We start from the raw sequence: 20,234 nt of genomic DNA, 5'->3' as shown, positions 1-20,234 counted from the left end.
GGGTCCTCCTACCCGTGGCGTGAGGTCAGCTGCTCAGCCAGTGCAGTCAGCGGCGTCCTTTCTCCTTGCAGGGAGTTCTGGGACATCGTGCACGCGTTCACCGAGGAGCAGAAGCGGCTCTTCCTGCAGTTCACCACGGGCACCGACCGGGCGCCGGTGGGCGGGCTCGGCAAGCTGAAGATGATCATCGCCAAGAACGGCCCCGACACAGAACGGTAATGGCCCCCCGCGGCACACACCAACACGCCTGCTTTCTGCCCTGCGCACGCGTGGCCTGTCCCGTGCTGCCGAGCGCTCCCGGGGCATGCAGAGGTCTCCACGTCACCTGAGACGCGTCAGAGCATGTTCTGCTGTTACTGTTTGGAAACACTGCCTCCGGTCAGAGCTACCGCAGGGCAACACACTGGCGTGAGCCAGCCTCTGGCTCGTAAGGTTTTACCCGGAAGCCATCTTAGGGGGGTGAACTGAGGCGCAGGAGGGGGTGGGGTCAGCACTAGGTTGTCGTCGTCTTCACTGTGAGAGTTAACAGTCTTTGGTGAGTAAGGAGCCTACGTGGGCGGTATCCTACTGCGTGGTTTCGATGTGCAGAAACCCTTCTGTGAGTATCCTACAGTAACATTAGTGTTTGTTACCAAGTCATTTACGTAGTTTTTCTAATAAGCATTAAAGAGCACTTTAAAATCAAGATTTTTGGTGATTTCAGCTCTGTAGTGGGGACACCCACTAATGAGGACCAGTGGTTCTCAACCTTCCTAATGCCGAGACCCTTCAATACAGTTCCTCATGTTGTGACCCAACCATAAAATTATTTTCGTTGCTACTATTACGAATCGTAATGTAAACATCTGATATGCAGGATGTGTTTTCAGGGGTCACGACCCACAGGTTGAGAACCGCTGAACTAGGTGGCTCTGCTGTGAGAGGTTAAGTCCCTACCCGAGTAGCTCAGCGTGACCGTCCTCCTGAGCACGGAGGCCGGGCCATGCTGACGGCTGCGTTCCTGCACAGACCATGGGGGAGGGCCGTGTGCTCCTGGGCGCTTTCCCACGATTCACTGTTCCCCCTCCCCCCTTCCTCTCTCTGTAGGTTACCTACATCTCACACCTGCTTTAATGTCCTTTTACTTCCGGAATACTCAAGCAAAGAGAAGCTGAAAGAGCGACTGCTGAAGGCCATCACTTACGCCAAAGGCTTCGGCATGCTGTGAGCGCGAGCAGTGGGAGGAGAGTGTGCAGTTCTGAGTCCGCGCGTGTAAGTGGTGGTAGTGTCCGTGCAGCGGCTGTGAGCTAGTGGTGAGCGGTAGTCCCCCGTCCGTGCTCCCTTCCTCGGACCTGAGGCTGGGACAGCAGGTTTCAGCTCCTTCTGTGAACAAATCCTTTATTATTTTTCTGCGTGAAAGTGTTACTTACCCTTTCACTTGTATGTACAGAGAGGTTTTTCTGAATATTTATTTTAACGGTTAAATCACTTTTGCTTGTGTTTATTACTGCTTGAGGTTGAGCCTTTTGAGTATTGAGAAAACATATACCACCAACTGCTCCCCTAGGGACGCACCACCACCTGTAGACCATGTGACCTTCAAGTAAGTATGGCTCTTCTGCGTCCCTGTATCTAACTCCAATCAGGAACTGTATTCTTTTTTTAAACAATTTGCTTTTGAAACTTGAAGTCTTGAAAACAGTGTGATGCATTCGCTGCTGTTCTAGTCCCCAAAGAGCTTTCTGTGCAAAATCTTGAATCAATAAAGATGGAAGGGAGCCCTCGGAATGCCCCTGAGCCCTCGGAACTCTCCTTGCGCCCCGCGCCCTGTGCCAGCGCGCCCCGCCCGCCCCCCGCCCCGCCCCCAGCCAGTGCTCGCTCCGCGCGGGCGCAGGCCAGGGCTGCTTTGTTCTCGTGGTTGTGGTCCCTTACGTTCACTGGGGAAAGAAAGTGCATTTGGGCCAAAAGAAATGGTGCGTGCAGCCTGTTGCAAGCAAGTCGGGAAGTGTGCTGTCTGACACTCGGCGTGTGGACGTGCACTTACGATCCCTGTGACGGCTGCTTACCCGCATCTCCGTAGACAATCCGGTCTCCCCTGGTGTTGGCTTCACCGTGTCTGCTCGGCCCGTCGGGCACGTGCTCAGTGCTGCACCCGAGGGACAGCACGGCCGCGGCCCCGCCCCTGCGCCACAGCGAGCAGGCCTGCAGGTGAGGGAACGCTCCCCGGTCCTCTACCCTGTGTGTCCCCGAGACGAAGTGTTAGTGCTCCTCCCTGCGCTGTGGCAAGTACAGATAGGCTTAAGTTACTGGGCTCTCTAGTCTGTGTCTATGATGTTCGTTTCTTTCGCTGCAACATCAAACGCAAGGATTTTTAACAGAGAGACACACGCTGTGTCCTTCGGCTGCAGCGGCTGTGCTCAGCCTGTGCCTGGATTGTCTTAATCACGACAGACCGACCTGTGCTGTGTCTGCCGTGGGCGGGGAAGCACGGCTTTCAAGTCATTGGAGGGAAAAGGGACGTCGTTGGGAACTATTTTAACTCGTAGTCGTTGGTGTAGCGTGTCCTGTGCCATCATGCTCCGCAAACAGCATTTCACCACCACTCACTGCAGGAGGACAGTGCTTTCCCTGCCGCGAGGGGGTGCAGGCCCGGGCGCCTGCGGCGAGGAGAGGGCTGGGCGCTGTCTGTGATGAACCCGTGACGAAACCTGTGCCCTTCGGTTCGCGCTTGCTGTGATGACATCTGTATGACGTTTGTGAATGTGATTGCGTCTAGGTTGTCAGCTATAGAATAGACTTTTAACAAACAGTGGAAAATAAATGACCCTGAAAAATACTGTAAGAGGAAGTGTGATTAGTGATCAGCCCGGCTGCTCTCACTGCTTAGAGGTGAGCAGCTCCCTGGGCACGCGGCCCCTCCCGCCACTGTCTCCCTTCCCTGTCACTGCGCCTTCCTAGGAGGAGGGCACTGAACACTTTCACCCCCAAAGTCATGTTGTGAGAGGACTCTCACGTATGGTGGAGCAACAGTAGGTTTACAGTTGCGGGCGGGGAAACGGGGTTCGTTCCTGTATTGCCGTTGTTTTCCATACCCACAGCCGTGGCTGACTTTCCCCAATCCTGCATTTGAGTTCCTGAGTCTGCCCACAGCTGCCCGGAAAACTGGCCGGTGTTCCTCATGCCCCCCCTGGCCACAGGGGGCCTGCAGGAGCGGAGCGCGTTCCAGGCCCTCACACCACTCTTCCCCGTCCCCTTACACACACGTTCACACCTTCCAGCCCTTCCCTGGGCCCACAGTGCTCGTCTGCAAAGTATTTCCTGGTTCTCGTCAAGACTGCAGAGCAGGTCAGCTGGGTCCTGGCATCCCTGTAACCACAGAGCCACCATCACTCGAAACCACCTGGCATCACACCGTGTTCCACGGTCATAGTGGTCAGAACAGCACGGCTCTGGGGCAGACACACAGCCACACACACAGGAGGCAGAAATGTGCCATGAGGTAGACACTCAATTATTGAAGAGACACATGCAGACAAATGCCATCAGACCACCTTGCACCATGTGCAAGGACAAACCCACCGTGGATTAAAGACGTAAATGTGAAGCTTGAACCCATAAAACTAGAAGGAAACACAAGCAGTAAACTCTGACGTGCCTAAGAGCAGTGTTTTCTGGCAGATGCCACGCCGTCCACACAAGGAACGCACGCACTGTGTCAGTCGGAGGTCTGCCCGGCGGAGTTTCTAAAGAACTCCTCCTCCTCGATGTTAGGTCGGAGAGAGCCCAGGATCAGATACATGCACCTAACACTCACCACCAAAGCAGCCCAGTTACAGAGTGGGCAGAGGCCTGACAAGACCGGGGCCCACAGACCTCAGAGATGCACATTCAAACCACAGGGCGGCGCCACCTCACACCTGTCAGACCGACCGGTGAGCGGCACCTCCACTCTGGGCACACACGTGACGAAACCCAGAACACCGGTTAGAAAGCACACGTGTGTTCACTGCAGGAGCAGCCCAAGAGCCCAACAGACGCATCATGGTGGCGGTCCGCGTGTGCAGTGGAAGCGAGGACCTTTAGAGGCAGCGGGGGGGGGGGGGGGGGTGTTAAGTAAATCGGCCAGAGAGCCATGCCATGTGATCTGTCACTCACGTGTGAACCCGCTAACGAACGGAAACGCTCGTAATGCAGACACAGCGGCCGGCCTTGTTCCCAGCACGGCCTCGGGGACACCCTCCCCCAGTCCTCACGGCCGTTCCGCCTGCAGGTAAGTCCCTGGCGTCCTGCCAACAGCCACGAGGGCTCAGCTACAGGAGGAGGGCGCAGAGCCCGCAGGCCCAGCTCCGTGACTGGGCCCCACAGGCGCCTCCTCCCCTGGCCCCTCCCCCAAGACCAGGAGGTGGAGCAGCTCGGCTCGTCCACAGGGACAAGCTCAGGCAGGGCCCCAACGAGGCAAGGAAATGCGCCCCAAATGAAAGCACAGGGACCTCCAGGAAGGGGTTCCCCACCAAACCAGTGACTAAGACACTAAAAGGTCGCCATTAAGGAAGTGAAAGGCCCCAATACACACAGTCACTCACCCAGGTCCGGTCTCGGCCGCTCCTTCCTGGGACGCGCTGCCAGGCGGGTGATGGCCGTGAGAAAAACCTCCTCCCTCCGATGCCAGCAGTGCAGCTGCGATCACAGGCAGCGGGGCCTTGGCCGTGCTGCCTCAGGACTCGCTCAGGAGCCGACTGAGTACAGGGACGGGCGGGGCCTCACGACCACACACAAGGCTGGGGCAGCAGGACTTACCAGACAGAGACCTTAAACCAAGAGAGAATGAAGGACCCAGGAACTGTGTGTGTGGGTATTTACCGGAAGGAACCCCAAACACGTCCATACATTCATGGCAGCAGCACCTCGGTGTCCATCGATAGACGAATGGATGAAAGTGCACAAGGGAATAGGACTCCACCCTTTAAAAGACAGGACGACGACACTTACAGGGCCTTGTGCTCGGACATAGGCCAGGAACAAAGGTACCTGTGGTTTCACGTGTATGTGGAATCCAGGACACAGCAAAGGCACAAGCAGAACAGAACCGACTCAGAGCGGCTTTGCCAGAGGGAGGAGGCGTGTGTGTGTGCGCGCGCACGCGCGCGTGTGTGTGTGTGTGTGTGTGTGTGTGTGTGTGTGTGTGTGAAAGGAGACGGGATTAAGTGCACCTGATAGCGACCAAACAGTTGCGGGCGTGAGGACGGAGGAGGGAACAGCCACGCTGTGGTAACTCCGCTTGGTGCTGGGGGACTAGATCGACCGGAAGGTATGTAAGTGCCTGGTCCCTGAGCCGTGCACCTCAGTCCGTACTGTGCATCCACTGCAGCTGAAAAAATGAAACTACAGAAACGGGACGTGCACTCAAAAGTAAGGGTTTCCCAAACCGAACGAATGGGGAGCCGATTTTCACGGGCAAAAGGCTTCTAAATTCCAAAATAGCTACATGGAAAAAAGGTTAGTCAGAAAAGGCGAGTGAAAAATGAGACACCAAGTGCAGCCCCAGTGTCCGTGGGTGGACGAGTGGCTAGAAACGGCTGCGGTCACGTCCACACGGATGCTACACGGCGGTCAGAGAGGAAACTTCACCTTTTGCAACAGCACGGAAGGCCCTGGAGAGTCACGCTAAGTGAGATAAGCAGTCAGAGGAAGACATGTGACTTCACTCATACGTGGAGTCTAATGAACAAAACAGACACAGACCAGGCCGACAGTTGTTACAGGGGAGGGGGGTTGGGGGTGGGGCTGCGGGAAAAAGGTGAAGGGATTAAGAAAAACACCCCAGCCGAAACCGGTTTGGCTCAGTGGATAGAGCGTCGGCCTGCGGACTGAAAGGTCCCAGGTTCGATTCCGGTCAAGGGCATGTACCTGGGTTGCGGGCATATCCCCAGTAGGAGATGTGCAGGAGGCAGCTGATCGATGTTTCTCTCTCATCGATGTTTCTAACTCTCTATCTCTCTCCCTTCCTTTCTGTAAAAAAAAAAAAAATCAATAAAATATATTAAAAAAAAAAAAAAAGAAAGAAAAACACCCCAAACTTGTAGACACAATAGTATGGTGATTACCAGAGGGGGTGGGGGGAGCAGAAGAGGGTAAAGGGGGGACAAATGGGGCCGGAAGGAGACTTGGCTTGGGCCGGCGACCGCACAGTGCAATACCTGCAGAACTCTGCGACTGAAACGCAGTTTTATTTACCAACGTCCCCCCAGTCAGTTCAATAAGAAAACTGTGGAGCAGACTGCTTCCTCCTGTCGTCCTCACCCGAGTGCCCTGCTCCTGCTCCTCCTCTGAGGGCCCCTAACTGTGCACAAGTCCAAGTTTGCGGCCTCACGGACACCCCCCTCCACCTTCAGAGGAGGGACACACGTGGGCCCTTCTCAGGGGTTTCCTGGGGAACTGCCCAGGGAGACGGGAATTCACGGGCATTTGGCAGCGTTAAGTAGCTCTTTAAAACACACCTGGAAGCACACCAGCTGGTATTCATTCACATGTAAAAGCACGGCTTCCTCCGTCTATTGGCTGATAATAAAAGGACTTTCGTGGGAACGGGGAAAGGGGACAAACGGTGAGACTAGACAGACCGGGTGGTGGACACACAATACAACAGACAGACGCTGTATCATAACATGGCTCACCTAAACCTAAATAATTTCACTAGCCAGTGCCACCCCAAGCTCTGTGTATAAAAGCCCAAGCGACTGTCCGGCTGGCCGCTATGACACACACTGACCACCAGGGGCAGGTGCTCTGGCCGGCAGCTATGATGCACCATGACCACCAGGGGGCAGACACGCAACAGGAGCTGCCGAACTGCAGTGACTTGGCAGCTGTGGTTTCGGGTGACGCACCTGGAACCAGAGAGGAAGGAGCCCAATTCCGGGGTGCGTCGCTCAAGAACTGCCCTCTCGCAATCTGGGACCCCCTTGGGGGATGTCTGAGAGCCAGTTTCAGCCTGATCCCCGCAGGCCCGGCCGGGGGGGGACCCCACCGGTGCACAAATCTGTGTACCGGGCCTCTAGTAAATTCAATTTAAAAAATAAAATTAAAAAAATCATAACAAAAAGATTGGTGCTGTTTTCAGAGAAAAGTGGAAACAAGGGCCTGAAGGGGTTCATCTTGCCCCAGGGCAGCCACCCCAACCTGCTTCCGTGACACTAACGGCACTGCACAGGGGACACACACTAACGGCACTGCACAGGGGACACACAGTAACGGCACTGCACAGGGGACACACAGTAACGGCACTGCACAGGGGACACACACTAACGGCACTGCACAGGGGACACACAGTAACGGCACTGCACAGGGGACACACACTAACGGCACTGCACAGGGGACACACAGTAACGGCACTGCACAGGGGACACACACTAACGGCACTGCACAGGGGACACACACTAACGGCACTGCACAGGGGACACACAGTAACGGCACTGCACAGGGGACGTTTCGGCCCAAAGGCAACACCTAAAAGGTCGTCTCGTCCAACCTCATGCCCCAGGTGCGGGGACCGTCTCCAGTGGGGAAGGCCTTTGTCAGACGCCCAGGGCCACTGCACGGATGGCATTTCTAGCGGAGCAGCTAGAAGCCAGGCCTCTGCCTCGCACAGGGCTCTGCCCCGGCCGGCGGGTCGGCGGGCTCCACGCAGCCCCGTCGCGAGCACATGGGAGGACCTGGGCTCACCTGGGGGTGCAGGGCCCAGGGACAAGGCAACTGGTTCGCATTGGCCGGTTTTTCTTGTGAGAAGGTCAGACATCAGAGCCGGGTTCCCGCGCCCGCCACCCCACTCCCCCCCAGCTGCCACCGAACCAGATTTGTCACGTCCCACAAGTTACTGCCCTGCCGGCCGCGTCCACGTGATGGTCATGGTTTTGTAGAACGGGAACAGCGCGCTTCCTCCCTGGGTCCAGGCGTGGGCTGAGGTCGGGTAGCGCTTCTCTTGGGTGGGAAGCAGGAGCTCACACTCGGGGACACACGGGGGAGGGGGCGTCTGGGGGTGCGGTGGCTCCTGCGAGCTCTCCGGTCTCTCCAAGGACGGTTTCTGGCTCCGCATGTACAGGCTGCGGGAGCGCAGGGCTCTGCCTCCTGAGACCGGGCTCGCTCACGGGGACCCCCACGGCGGGGACCCCGGTCTGTCCCTGGGCCGCGGCCTCCTCTTGGGCTGCTCCGCATCAAGGTCCCCGTGGATCCCGCAGAGCAGCAGCTTGCCCTTCGGCTGCTGCCAGCCTATGGGTCTTGGGGTGACCGTCCCCCTGGGTGCGGGCCCTCGGCCCTCGGCCCTCGGGGAGCTCGTGCTGCTGGGCCTCGGGCTCCTGGCGACCCTGGGTGTCGACAGCGAGAACCCACCGTGGCTCCTCTGCCTGGAGGGCAACCCTGGAAGCTGCCTGGGCCCTGCCGGGCGGGGAGGGTTGGATGGCCTCCAGGCTGCACGGGCGGAGCCCCCCGCCCTCGCTCCCCAGCTGGCCCTGCACATGGCCCTCACGGCCGCCCCGCTCTCGTCCGAGGTGCCGCTGGCAGGGGAAGGACCACGTGCTCTGGCAGGTGAGCCGCCGGACCAGGTCCCGGTTGCCCGCAGCCGGGCGTGGGCCAACTCGACCCGCTGCGGCTGCGCGTGGCAGCGCTGGTAGAAGGCCTTCTGCTCCGTGAGCCGGGCGCTGGCCTCGCGCGTCTAATGGCGTCCAGGAGGCCCAGCGGCCTCTGCAGCCGGCGCTCCTCCTTCAGAGGACAGGACGGAAGACGGCTTCTCCGTCTCCAGCAGCTTCGCGTGCCTCCCGAGGGCCGAGTGGCACCAGGGCCAGCTGGCCGTGCCGCCCACAGGGCTGGGGCGCTCGCTGGGCGGGTGGTTTCTCCAGGAGCTGCCCGGCTGGGGGTGGCGGGCGGCAGGCGGGCGCTGTGTCCACAGGGTTCTGTTCCGGGCTCCAGTGTTTGGTAAGAATCCTGCAGGTCGTCGGGGCGCTCGCTGGTGGCCCAGGGCGTCTTCCTTCGAGGGCGGGGTCCTGGGGGGCTGGTCCACTACCCGAGCGACCGCAGGCCCAGCTGCCCCCCGACACCTGTCCCTCCAGCCCCACCTCCCGGAAGCCTGAGTCCAGAGCAGGCCCAGCCCTCGGGGAAGGGCTGATCGGGCACAGAGAGCGCCTGCCGACACTGAGAAAGCTGGCTGTGTTGTGTGTGTTTTTAATAAAAATATGTTTTTATTGAAGTCAGAGAGGAAGGGAGAAACATCCATGATGAGAGAGAACCATAGATCGTCTGCCTCCTGCACGCCCCACGCTGGGATCCAACATGCAACTCGGCCATGTGCCTCCACCAGCAATTGAACAGTCACCTCCTGGTTCATAGGTTGATGCTCAACCACTGAGCCACACCAGCCAGCCTCCCTTCCCAATTATTTAAAAAAAACACACACCCCAAAACAATAATTCAAACACACACATTGCACCGCTATGTTCACTGCAGCATGATTTACAATAACCAAGCGATGGACGCAAAGGAAGTGTCCATCAAAGACAAGAAGAGAAAGAAGGCCTGGTACGTGTCTATGCCGGAGCAGGTCTCAGCCACACAAACAATGAAATCTTGCCATTTGTGGCAGCATGGATGGACCTAGAGCAGCGGTTCTCAACCTTCTGGCCCTTTAATACAGCTCCTCATGTTGTGACCCAACCATAAAATCATTTTCGTGGCTACTTCATCACTGTCATGTGGCTACCGTGATGAATCGTCATGTAAATATCTGATCTGCAGGATGGTCTTAGGCGACCCCTGTGAAAGGGGCGTTCGACCGCCCAACGGGTCACGACCCACAGGTTGAGAACCGCTGACCTAGAGGGTCATACGCTCAGTGAAGTCAGACAGATATAAAAACCGTGTGATTTCACTTAGATGTGGAATCTAAAAACAAACGAACAACATAAATGGAAAAAAACAAACAAAAAACAGAAACATCTTGCAGATGCAGAGAACAAACTGATGTTGCCAGACGGTGGGAGGGGCAGGGGTGGGCGGCTGCGATGGGAGGGATGACGAAGTGCCGCGCGCTGGTTACAGTCACCGAAGCGTGATGGCTGCCGAGTGCGGCTGGTGCGAGACCTGCCGGGGGGGGGGGACGGTCCCTAGGCACACAAACGCCGCTGACCCAGCTGTACACCTGGAGCTGATATAATATCGCGTGTCCGACCAACTGGCCGTAAACGTAAACGAACGTGGACCAGCCGTGCAGGCCCGGGGAAGCCCCCGGCCCGGGAGCGTTTCTGGACGCGGCCCAGTTTCCCCCACAGTCTTTATGATAGTCTTTTACTTTTATGCTCATAAGGGATACTGCTGTAGTTTTTTAAAAAGTATTTTTGTCTTTTTTTTCCCAATCAGAGTAAAAACAGTGAAAACACAGGTGACCCTTGAACAACCTGAGCGTTAGGGCATGGACCCCCTGCAGAGTAAAAGAAAATGGGTGTATTAAGTTCTGACTCCCCCAGAACGTGACTCCTGAAAGCCGGCAGCCGCCTGGAGCGTTGCCGGTAACGTGAGCTCCCCGGGGGCGCATCTCGCGTGTGTCGCTTGTACGATGGCAGACCGTGTTCTTACGGGACAGTCAGCTGGAGAAAGGGCGTGTACCAACCCTCGGAAGAGAGGCTGGCGTGACACCACTGCACCCTAAGTTCACGTCTCTCTCAAGGTGAACCGTCTGCCTGGGAACCACAGTGCCTTCCCATCCAACACAGCCCACGCTGGACTCACACTGGGCGTCGGAAATGAAGGGCCACGTGACAGCGAAATTCACATCCCCCCCAAGCTAAGGACTGGGAACGGGAACCGGCCACCGGATGGGCACGGTTAGGCCGGGCGCCGGCAGCAGCCTGTCCCGACCCGGCACCGGGACGTCGTCCCGTGGGAAGGGACACGCCCGGGCCGCAGGCTCTCCCCGGTGACGGGAGGCCGCACGCCTGTCCCGGGACCGCACGCCTCGCACACACAGCCACCAGACGCCAGCACACGGACACGCCGCCGTCCGACGGGAGCCGCACTCACCTCGTGCCCTCGTGCGTCGTCCACCTGTTCGCTCAGCAGCCTGGCCCACGGCGCTCCCCGGCGGCCACCGGCGCAGAGACGCTGTCGCTGTCCACTCAGGACGCGGGTCGGCGGGGTCTCTCGTCCTCTCGCCTTCGCGTTGGGGCGGCGGCGGTGGTGGAGCGGGAGAGGCGGGCACGCACCCGCGTAACTTTCCGAAAGAAAACCATCCGTCACTCCTGCCCGATGCCGCCGTGCGTCCCTGCAGATGTTTCTGGCCGGTGCCCACGGCTCTCCCAGCGCCGGCTTTCGCTCCGGCGCCCACGTTCCAAACCAAGTCCCGTCGGTCTCCACGAACCGGACCCTCCGCCAGGCTGACAACTCTGCGCCCCTCTTCCCTCCTCTCTGGCCGTCCTGAGGCTCTCGTGTCCATCATGCGGTCCGTCCGTCCGTCCGTCCCCTGTGCACTCCTGGGGCGGCGTCTCTGGCTCTGCCATGTCCCCGAGCCCCGCCCGCCTGCGCGAGCCCCGCTCTTGTTCATGATGTCTGAGATTGGCTCCTGAAGTCCTGAGAAGTGATGTGCACGGCACCGGCCCTTCTCCCGCAGGAGTGCACACGCTGCGCCCCGATGGCTTTGGGGCCCTTTCTCTTGCGACCACGGCGACTCTGACGGCCTCACCCTCCCAGCCTCCAAGGGTCACCTCTCCCTGGCGGGGTCCCTTCCTTCGCTCGGCGATCTTTCCCCTCGAGTCCTGCGCCCAACGCTCCTTCCACGTCCTCACCGTCGGTGGGCTGACCCGGACACGCTGATGGTTCCCACGGGGACGGTGGCCAGGGGCCGTGTCCACCTCCAAAGCACTTCCCAGGGCAGTCCCTCCGGCCAGGTCCTCTCTTCCTCCAGAGACAACTCACCGATGGAATCAATCCAGACAACGGGGATCCTCGTCCAGGTCTCTTGTCGTCCAGCCCAAGCTGGTGTCTGTCTGTCTTCCCTTCAGCTCCGTGACCGGGGCAGCCCCGCTCATCAGCCCAACTTCGCACAACACAGCGGAGGCAGCCACGCCTTCGTGCCTTAAATCCTGGTGCTCCCTTCTCTTCCTTCCTCCTCCCTCCTTCCGCGTGGGGCGCACCCCCTGCACCGACGCCTGTTCCAGCAGCTGTCCCTTCCCCTCCGTCACTTTCTTCCTGGTTCCCCAAACTTGCCCGCTGCCACTTAGCCCTTCGACGCTGCCACCGTCGCTCTGACATTTCATTTTTTCTTAAGCAAACTCTTTCCAAACGATCCATCGTCCTCCGCTGACATCACCTCTCCCAGCTTCAGATCCTCCCCTCCCCTCAGCTTCCCGTGATCCTCTCACGCCTTCTCTTTCTTCTGGAATCATCCTTGAGTCGACAGGCGTGCGTCTTTTTATTGCAATAGATCCTGCACCCACATCAACACGGCGCTTCTGACGCAAGACGCAGAAGGTGTCCGGCTAAAGTGCGAGGTCCCCGTGCCTGCTCGCCAGCTGCGACCCTCACGTCCTTCCTTTTCCTTTCTTTCCCATGGGATCCCTTTACCTTGAACTTTGCCTTGAACCATCCAACCGCTGCCACCGCCGCCCTCCATCCATCAGCACACACCACGCAGTTTCCGTTGTGACGTTTCCCTCGGGCTCACTCCAGCGTCACCAGGGGCACTTCCTGGGGGTCCCATGGTGTTATCTGAGGCTATGGTTTTGCACTGAACACGATGAAAAACATGGGAGAACCACAGAGATACTTTTTACTGCGATAGACAATTGACGCGACAGACAATTGACACGACAGACAAACGGCTCACACACGGGCACAGTGGGCACCACAGGTCAGCATGGGACGCTATGAACTGTCACGCTTTATATGCATGTTCTATGCTGGTAAAGAATAAAACTGACTCGCATGTACATGTATGTGACATGCCTAACTTTGAAAACAATTTTCTACACGGTTCACCTGCCAGTTTTTTCCAGATTGTTCCAAATCTCCAAAGAATTTTACAATATAGTGACTGAGAAAAAAATCTGCATATTAGTAGATCCATGCAGTTCAACCCTGTGTTGTTCAAGAGTCAACTGTAAAGTCACTGGTTTGAAATCTGTCTTCTTTCTAAGATAGACAGTGCTATGATTTTGCCCCTAAATACAACTTTAGCAGCATCCCATAAATTTTAATATGCTATGTTTTCATCTTGATTCAGTTCAAAATACTGCTGTGTTTTTTTGGAGTTTTTTGGGGGGGAAAGAAAGAGTAATTTTATTAGATCATTACTACATTTAAAACAGGTTTTTTAAATTTTTTAATGAATTTATTGGGGTAACATTGGTTAATAATATTATATAGGTTTCAGGTGTACAGTTTTATATCACATCATCTGTATACTGTCTTGTGCGTTCACCACCCAAGTCAAGTCTCCTTCCTTCACCACTGATCTCCCCCTCTACGCTCCTCTAACTTGCCCAACCACGCTTTCCCTCTGGTCATCACCACACTGTTGCCTGTGTCTATGAGTTTTTCTGTGTGTTTTTTGCTTAATCCCTTCACCATTTCCACCCAGCCTGGAAATTTCTTTTCATATCTTCTTTGACTAATGAATAAGTTGTAAGTGCTAATTTCAGTATTCAAATATTAAAGGATTTTCAAGAGCCATGTCTCCTATTGATTTCTAATGGAAATAAGGAAACACCATGTAATAAATTAATACAAAAACTAGTGCTACTTGATAGAATCAGGGACAGAAAATGGCCAAGAAAAGAGTTCATCTATCCTTACGGCATTGATCACTAGGTCCCAGGCAACACACAACCTTCAATATAACTTTCCAGGAAAGGTAGGGACCACTCTTCTCTTAGACATAGGTATTCCAAGTCTTAGACAGAAATAATGATATATTTCCATTTATCTCCAATTGTTACCGCTAATAAATCCTTTTAAAAACCCAAAGCAGCACTGACATTTGAACTATTTCGTGTTTCAAAAGAAATATTGCCATTTTTATTCCCCCCAAAGTAGTTGACCCATGTGATCTTCTTTCAACGTTCTCTGTGAGGTCTGATTATGGCACATCTTTGTCAACATTTGAGGTTGTAAAACCTTATGGTGCCCATTAAATTTATTGGGTGACACTGGTTAATAAAATTACACAGGTTTCGAGGGTACTAGTCTATGACACAACATCTGAATATTCCGTTGCGTGTTTACCACCCAAAGCCAAATCCTCTTCCATCATCATGTAGTTGGCCCCCTTTCCCCCGACACCTCTTCCCTCTGGTCACCACCACACCGTTGTCCGTGTCTATGAGGTGTTCACAGACGGCCAGAGCCCTGATACGGGGCTCATAGTCAAAATACACAGAGAACTCACACCACTCAACACCAAAAAAACAACCCGGTAGGAAAACGGGCACAGGACCTGCACAGACACTCTCGCAAGGGGACGTACACACGGCCAACCGAGACACGAGAGGACACTCGACCCCACTAGCTCTTGGGGAGATGCCAATCAAACCCACAATGAGCTGCCACCTCGCCCCTGGTCAGTTAGGCCATTAGCAACAAGGCGAGTGGTTTGGTGCTGGAGAGGCAGTGGAGAAGGGAACGCTCACTCACCGCTGGTGGGAATGGAAATTGGTGCAGCCACTATGGACAACTGTGTAGAGGGTCTTCAAAAAATGAAAAATAGACTTACCACATGACTCAGCAATCGCTCTTCTGGGTATCTACCCCCAAAACCTGAAAACATTTATTCACAAAGGTATAGGCAACCCAATGTTCATTGCAACATTATTCATGGTGGCTAAGACATGGAAACAACTGAAGTGTCCTTCGATAGAGGACTGGATAAAGAAGATGGGGTACATGTACACCATGGAATACGACTCACCCATAAGCAAGGACAAAATACTTAGCATTTGCAATAACATGGATGGACCTTGAGAGTATCATGCTAACTGATATACCTCACACAGAAAAAGCAAAGAACCATATCATTTCACTCATGTGTGGGATATCAAACTGAAAGCAACAAACAAGAAAAAAAAACATGCAAATTTTATATAAAATCCCCAGGGTTGTAAAGAGATGAGCACAATTTTGGATACAATTTTCCACATTGGAAAAAGGAGAAACAATTCATCAATGTCAATCTTGAAAGAGACAAAGAGAAATGGAAACAGAGTGAATGACCGCAAAAACCAATGAGCCATGAAGGTGCCATTCAGAAATCTGAATAATTTAACAGATCACGCGTCTCTGATAATATTTTGGTACATTTGGTTTTCGCTACAATAGTTTTTGGTCCAGTTGCTGAAAACTCTCTCCATTTCTCCATTTTATCACCAAAGCAACAAAAAAAAAGAGTGAAGATGGAAGAAGAAATTACAAAGACTTGACAATGTAGGTCAGGTTGGTGAGGTTCTTAATAAAGAAAATGGTGTAAATATCCTCTATAATAAAAGGGTAATATGCAAAATTGACCCAAATGGTGGAATGACCGGGAACAACTGGTCACTATGATGTGCACTGACCACCAGGGGGCAGCCAGGCTGAGGCACCTGCCCCCCACGCCAAGTACATGAATTTTCATGCACCGGGCCTCTAGTTTCCAAATAAGGCTCGAAAAGGGGTGGGGAACATCCAGTCCACGGGCTGTAGGAGGCCCATGAAGTCATGTGGCCTGGCCCTGCCAAGGCATTAGGGGTGAGTTAATTCAATGTTGGACAAAACAGCAGGCTAATTTTTAAGCTAATCATTTGGTATGGTCCCCCGAATGATAATATCAATACCCACATGGCTGTTGGCAGGAAAAAGGTTCCCCACCCATGTCCTCACAAGCACCCATGCCCTCACGGGCATGGACAGAGATCACAGGACACGTGCCACATCAATGCCAAGAGTCATGAGAAGGTACTCACCCCTGGCCGCTGAAGAGACAGACTTCTTACAGCCCTGTTTTGGGGAAATGTGACAAAAAGCAAAGACAGAGACGTAGAAAAGACCCGGGGTAAAAAAATCCTAAGGAACTACAATGGTCCCACGGTCACTGTGTCAGCATATTTTTACAGATTTCAGAGAGGAAGGGAGAGGGAAAGAGCGACAGAAACATCAGTGATTCTCTCTCTTCACTGAGGAACCAGAACCTAGTGGCTCAATTCAGAGTAGGACACAAAGACCCAGATTTTGGGTTCCAGCCCCAGACAAGGCGGGGAGGAGAGGGAACCGACCGACGTTTCTGTCTCAGATCAAAGAATCTCAATCTCTCTCTTCACCCACCCTCAATTTCTCCATAAAATCAATAATAACAAAAAAACATACAAACATCATTAATATTCAAGGGCACACCTGCTCCCCACAAAAGACAAAAGACATGCACTCACCTTCAACGTCCAGGCACCAGCCACCCTGTGCCAGATGGTTTCACTGCAAGAAGCAAAGACAGAAAAAATTAGTAAATATGGCCTGCAGTAAGGCCGTCCAGGAGAACAGGCCTAACAGCCCCTGAAAATGAGCCGGCCATGCTCACGAGAAAGTGACCAGGGAGAGGCAAAAGGTATCCCTTCAGGGCACTGCTTGTCTCAGAAAGCAAACCCCACTGTTTCCTGGGAAAGCCAGAGTCCCAAACGTGGCGCCTCAAATGGTCACGGACAGGGGGCCTCAGATCACTCACACTGGACGTTACTTTGGTCATCATTTCTCTTCGAGACAATCCGTTCTCATCACTGACCCACAGAGGCCACAGGCTGACAACCTTACCACTGCACACTCGTTGGCTCACCAGAGATGTTTCCTGCGACTGAGGGCAGAGCAAGGTGGGCTTGACGGCTGCATGGTTGCAACTCTGGAAGGAGCCTGACAGACAGAGCCCAGGAAAGCTCCGGGCCCAATGAAGGCCACTGTTTTCGGAACATGACCTGGAAAAAGGAGTGACAGGGCTTCTAAAGGACCCATCTTGTTCCTATCAGACCTCAATTCTAAGGGAACTTGCTCATTTATGCCCCAATCACCACGTCCAATACCAGGAAAGGAGAGAATGAATGAAACAACATGACCAAACAAACAAATAATAGGAATCACATAAAAAATGCACCATGGAAATGGGGGCACTAGGATTCCGCACCACCAACAAAAAAGAACCAGCAACAGGATTCTCAACACACACACCCTTAGGGTCTGCAAGAAAGGGGAAGAGGAGCCCTACTGCTCATGCCTGGGCGTGGTCCCCTTGGACACAGGAATCTGGCGCGATTCCAACACTGACCAGGACACTGAGCATCCACTCAGGTGAAGGTAGAGGAGGTTAGGCGCTCAAGCCACGCACATGTCACATGACACTGTCACGGGACCCCAAGAGAGCGCACTGAGCCCCCTTTCAGTCCGATTCCTTTCAGAGAGGAGGGACACGTTTGCCTTTGGGGCGGCCCGTTCCCAAGGGCTTAGAGTCACCAATTACACAGCACCAGGGTCTCTCTGACCAAAGAGAGCCCCCTGCCTATTTTCATGCGCACGTGCTGTCTGTCCACACAAAAGTCAGCCACTCACCTGAGACGTGAAGGCCACGACCACCATGTGGAGAGATGGTCGCACTGCAAGACACAACCAGAGGAGAAACGTTTTGTTTTAAGGGTTGGCCTCTGGTGCCGCCATCTTGCACGTCCTACTGGGTACCAAAAACTCTGCTGTTCGCGGAGAAGACGACGATCACCTGGAAGCGATCGGGGAGAGGCACGTGGCATCCTCTCAGGAATCTGCCTGCCTCCAGCTCCCAATCCCAACGCTGGGGGGAATCCTAAGACACCCCAGCACGGTGCCACCGATCTGTCACCCACAGTGGGCCTCAGCGTAATCCTATTGAGCAGGATTTTTGTCATCACCTCTCTTCAAGGCCCAGACCGCTTAGACATCATTGACCCAGAGACAGCACTTCGCGCACATAGGAACCTGGGCACACTCGTATGCTCACCAGAGATGTTTCCTGGAACTAAGGACATAGCAAGGTGGCTGGAAGGGCTGCACTCTGTTTCCCACTCTGGAAGGAGCCTGACAGACACAGGAAGCTCTGGGCCCACGGAAACCCTTCTTTTCCAAACATGACCTGGACAAAGAGGAGTAGGACGGCCGCTAAAGGACCTCTCTCTTCCCCCTCGGAACTGAACCGAAAGCACGATGGCAATTTATGTGCCAATGATCACGCCCAAAACCAACAAATGAAAGAGGAAAGAAATACACCCGAAAAGCAGGAAATGCACCAATGGAAAGCGAGGCACTCCCGATTCCATGGGGACACAAACCACCAGCCATAGGATTCTCACTATTCACACACGCAGCGCTGGCCAAGGAGGCTGAGCAGAAACCCTACTGCTCACTCCCGGGCACGGTCCTCTTGGACACACCGCGTCGTGATATGCTAACGCTGACCATGCCATTGAGCATTCATTCGGCACAGGGCAGGGTAGCTTAGGCGCTCAAGCCATGCACATGTCACATGACGATGGCTAAGACATACCACACCCCTCCCACCCGCCCCGCCCCCCCAAAAAGAGCACTGAGACCTCTTTCAGACCGATAACTTTCAGAGAGGAGGGACAACTTTGGCTCTGGGTAGGCCCACTCCCAAGGGCTTAGAGTCACCAAGAATAGAGCACCAGGGTCTCTCTTGCCCACAGAGAGCCTCCTGCTGACTCTCATGCGCACGAGCTCTCTGTCCAACACAAAAGTCAGCCACTCACCTGAGACGTGAAGGCCACGACCACCATGTGGAGAGATGGTCGCACTGCAAGACACAACCAGAGGAGACATCCGTTTTAAGAGCTGGCCTCTGGCGTGGCTCTCAGTGCAGAACTACTGTGCGCCAAACACAACCGTGAACATGGAGGAGGCCACGTTCACGTAGCGGTGATCGGGGGGAGGCGCGTGGCATCCTCTCAAGGATCTGCCCGCCTCGAGAACCCAATCCCATCGCTGGGGAGAAACCTAGGACTCCCCAACATGGTGCCACCACAATGGCACCTTACCGGGCCTCAGCGTAATCCTATTGAGCATGATTTTTAAGTCATCACCTCACTTCAAGATTAAGGGTTGTCATCATTGACCCAACGCAGGCACTCTGCGGGCATCGGTACAACTGCACACTCGTTTGCTCACCAGAGATGTTTCCTGGGACTGAGGACAGAGCAAGGTGGGCTTGACGGCCGCATGGTTGCGACTCTGGAAGGAACCTGACAGACAGAGCCCAGGAAAGCTCCGGGCCAAATGAAGGCCATTGTTTTCGGAACATGACCTGGAAAAAGAGGAGTGACAGGGCTTCTAAAGGACCCATCTTGTTCCTATCAGACCTCAATTCTAAGGGAGCTTGCTCATTTATGCGCCAATGACCACGTCCAAAACCAGGAAAGGAGAGAATGAATGAAACAACATGACCAAACAAACAAATAATAGGAATCACATAAAATAAAACGCACCATGGAAATGGGGGCACGAGGATTCCGCACCACCAACAAAAAAGAACCAGCAACAGGATTCTCACCACACACACCCTTAGGGTCTGCAAGAAAGGGGAAGAGGAGCCCTACTGCTCATGCCTGGGCGTGGTCCCCTTGGACACAGGAATCTGGCGCGATTCCAACACTGACCAGGACACTGAGCATCCACTCAGGTGAAGGTAGAGGAGGTTAGGCGCTCAAGCCACGCACATGTCACATGACACTGTCACGGGACCCCAAGAGAGCGCACTGAGCCCCCTTTCAGTCCGATTCCTTTCAGAGAGGAGGGACACGTTTGCCTTTGGGGCGGCCCGTTCCCAAGGGCTTAGAGTCACCAATTTACACAGCAGCAGGGTCTCTCTTGACCAAAGAGAGCCCCCTGCCTATTGTCATGCGCACGTGCTGTCTGTCCACACAAAAGTCAGCCACTCACCTGAGACGTGAAGGCCATGACCACCATGTGGAGAGATGGTCGCACTGCAAGACACAACCAGAGGAGAAACGTTTTGTTTTAAGAGTTGGCCTCTGGTGCCGCCATCTTGCACGTCCTACTGGGCACCAAAAACTCCGCTGTTCGCGGAGAAGGCGACGATCACCTGGAAGCGATCGGGGAGAGGCACGTGGCATCCTCTCAGGAATCTGCCTGCCTCCAGCTCCCAATCCCAACGCTGGGGGGAATCCTAAGACACCCCAGCACGGTGCCACCGATCTGTCACC

At 54.6% G+C, this 20,234-nt stretch overlaps 1 protein-coding gene, 1 long non-coding RNA gene and 3 other non-coding genes across 7 annotated transcripts in view; 1 reads left to right on the top strand and 4 right to left on the bottom strand.

Moving 5' to 3' along the window:
* UBE3A (ubiquitin protein ligase E3A) overlaps window positions 1-2,815 on the top strand; it is a 40,965-nt gene extending 38,150 nt beyond the window's left edge. For all 3 annotated transcript variants that reach the window (XM_059678082.1, XM_059678085.1, XM_059678084.1), the window contains 2 exons: window positions 72-215; window positions 1,087-2,815. In XM_059678082.1, the coding sequence (XP_059534065.1) occupies window positions 72-215; window positions 1,087-1,207 (265 nt within the window). In that variant the 3' untranslated portion in view covers window positions 1,208-2,815. The remainder of the gene's footprint in view (window positions 1-71; window positions 216-1,086) is intronic.
* An 8,759-nt stretch (window positions 2,816-11,574) lies between these two features.
* LOC132223001 (uncharacterized) lies at window positions 11,575-19,241 on the bottom strand. The gene is made up of 3 exons (XR_009450350.1): window positions 19,180-19,241; window positions 16,416-16,458; window positions 11,575-14,772 (listed from the first exon to the last, which is right to left on the bottom strand). It is a non-coding gene; the product is annotated as an uncharacterized LOC132223001 (long non-coding RNA).
* Window positions 16,688-16,764, bottom strand: LOC132223128 (small nucleolar RNA SNORD115). The gene has a single exon (XR_009450404.1). It is a non-coding gene; the product is annotated as a small nucleolar RNA SNORD115 (small nucleolar RNA).
* Window positions 17,868-17,948, bottom strand: LOC132223125 (small nucleolar RNA SNORD115). Its single transcript, XR_009450402.1, has one exon. It is a non-coding gene; the product is annotated as a small nucleolar RNA SNORD115 (small nucleolar RNA).
* LOC132223079 (small nucleolar RNA SNORD115) lies at window positions 19,051-19,129 on the bottom strand. Its single transcript, XR_009450361.1, has one exon. It is a non-coding gene; the product is annotated as a small nucleolar RNA SNORD115 (small nucleolar RNA).
* Window positions 19,242-20,234: the final 993 nt, after the last annotated feature.

This window comes from Myotis daubentonii, chromosome 21 (assembly GCF_963259705.1).
Source record: "Myotis daubentonii chromosome 21, mMyoDau2.1, whole genome shotgun sequence".
Classification (NCBI taxonomy): Eukaryota; Metazoa; Chordata; class Mammalia; order Chiroptera; family Vespertilionidae; genus Myotis; species Myotis daubentonii.
This window is presented reverse-complemented; position numbering and strand designations above follow the sequence as displayed.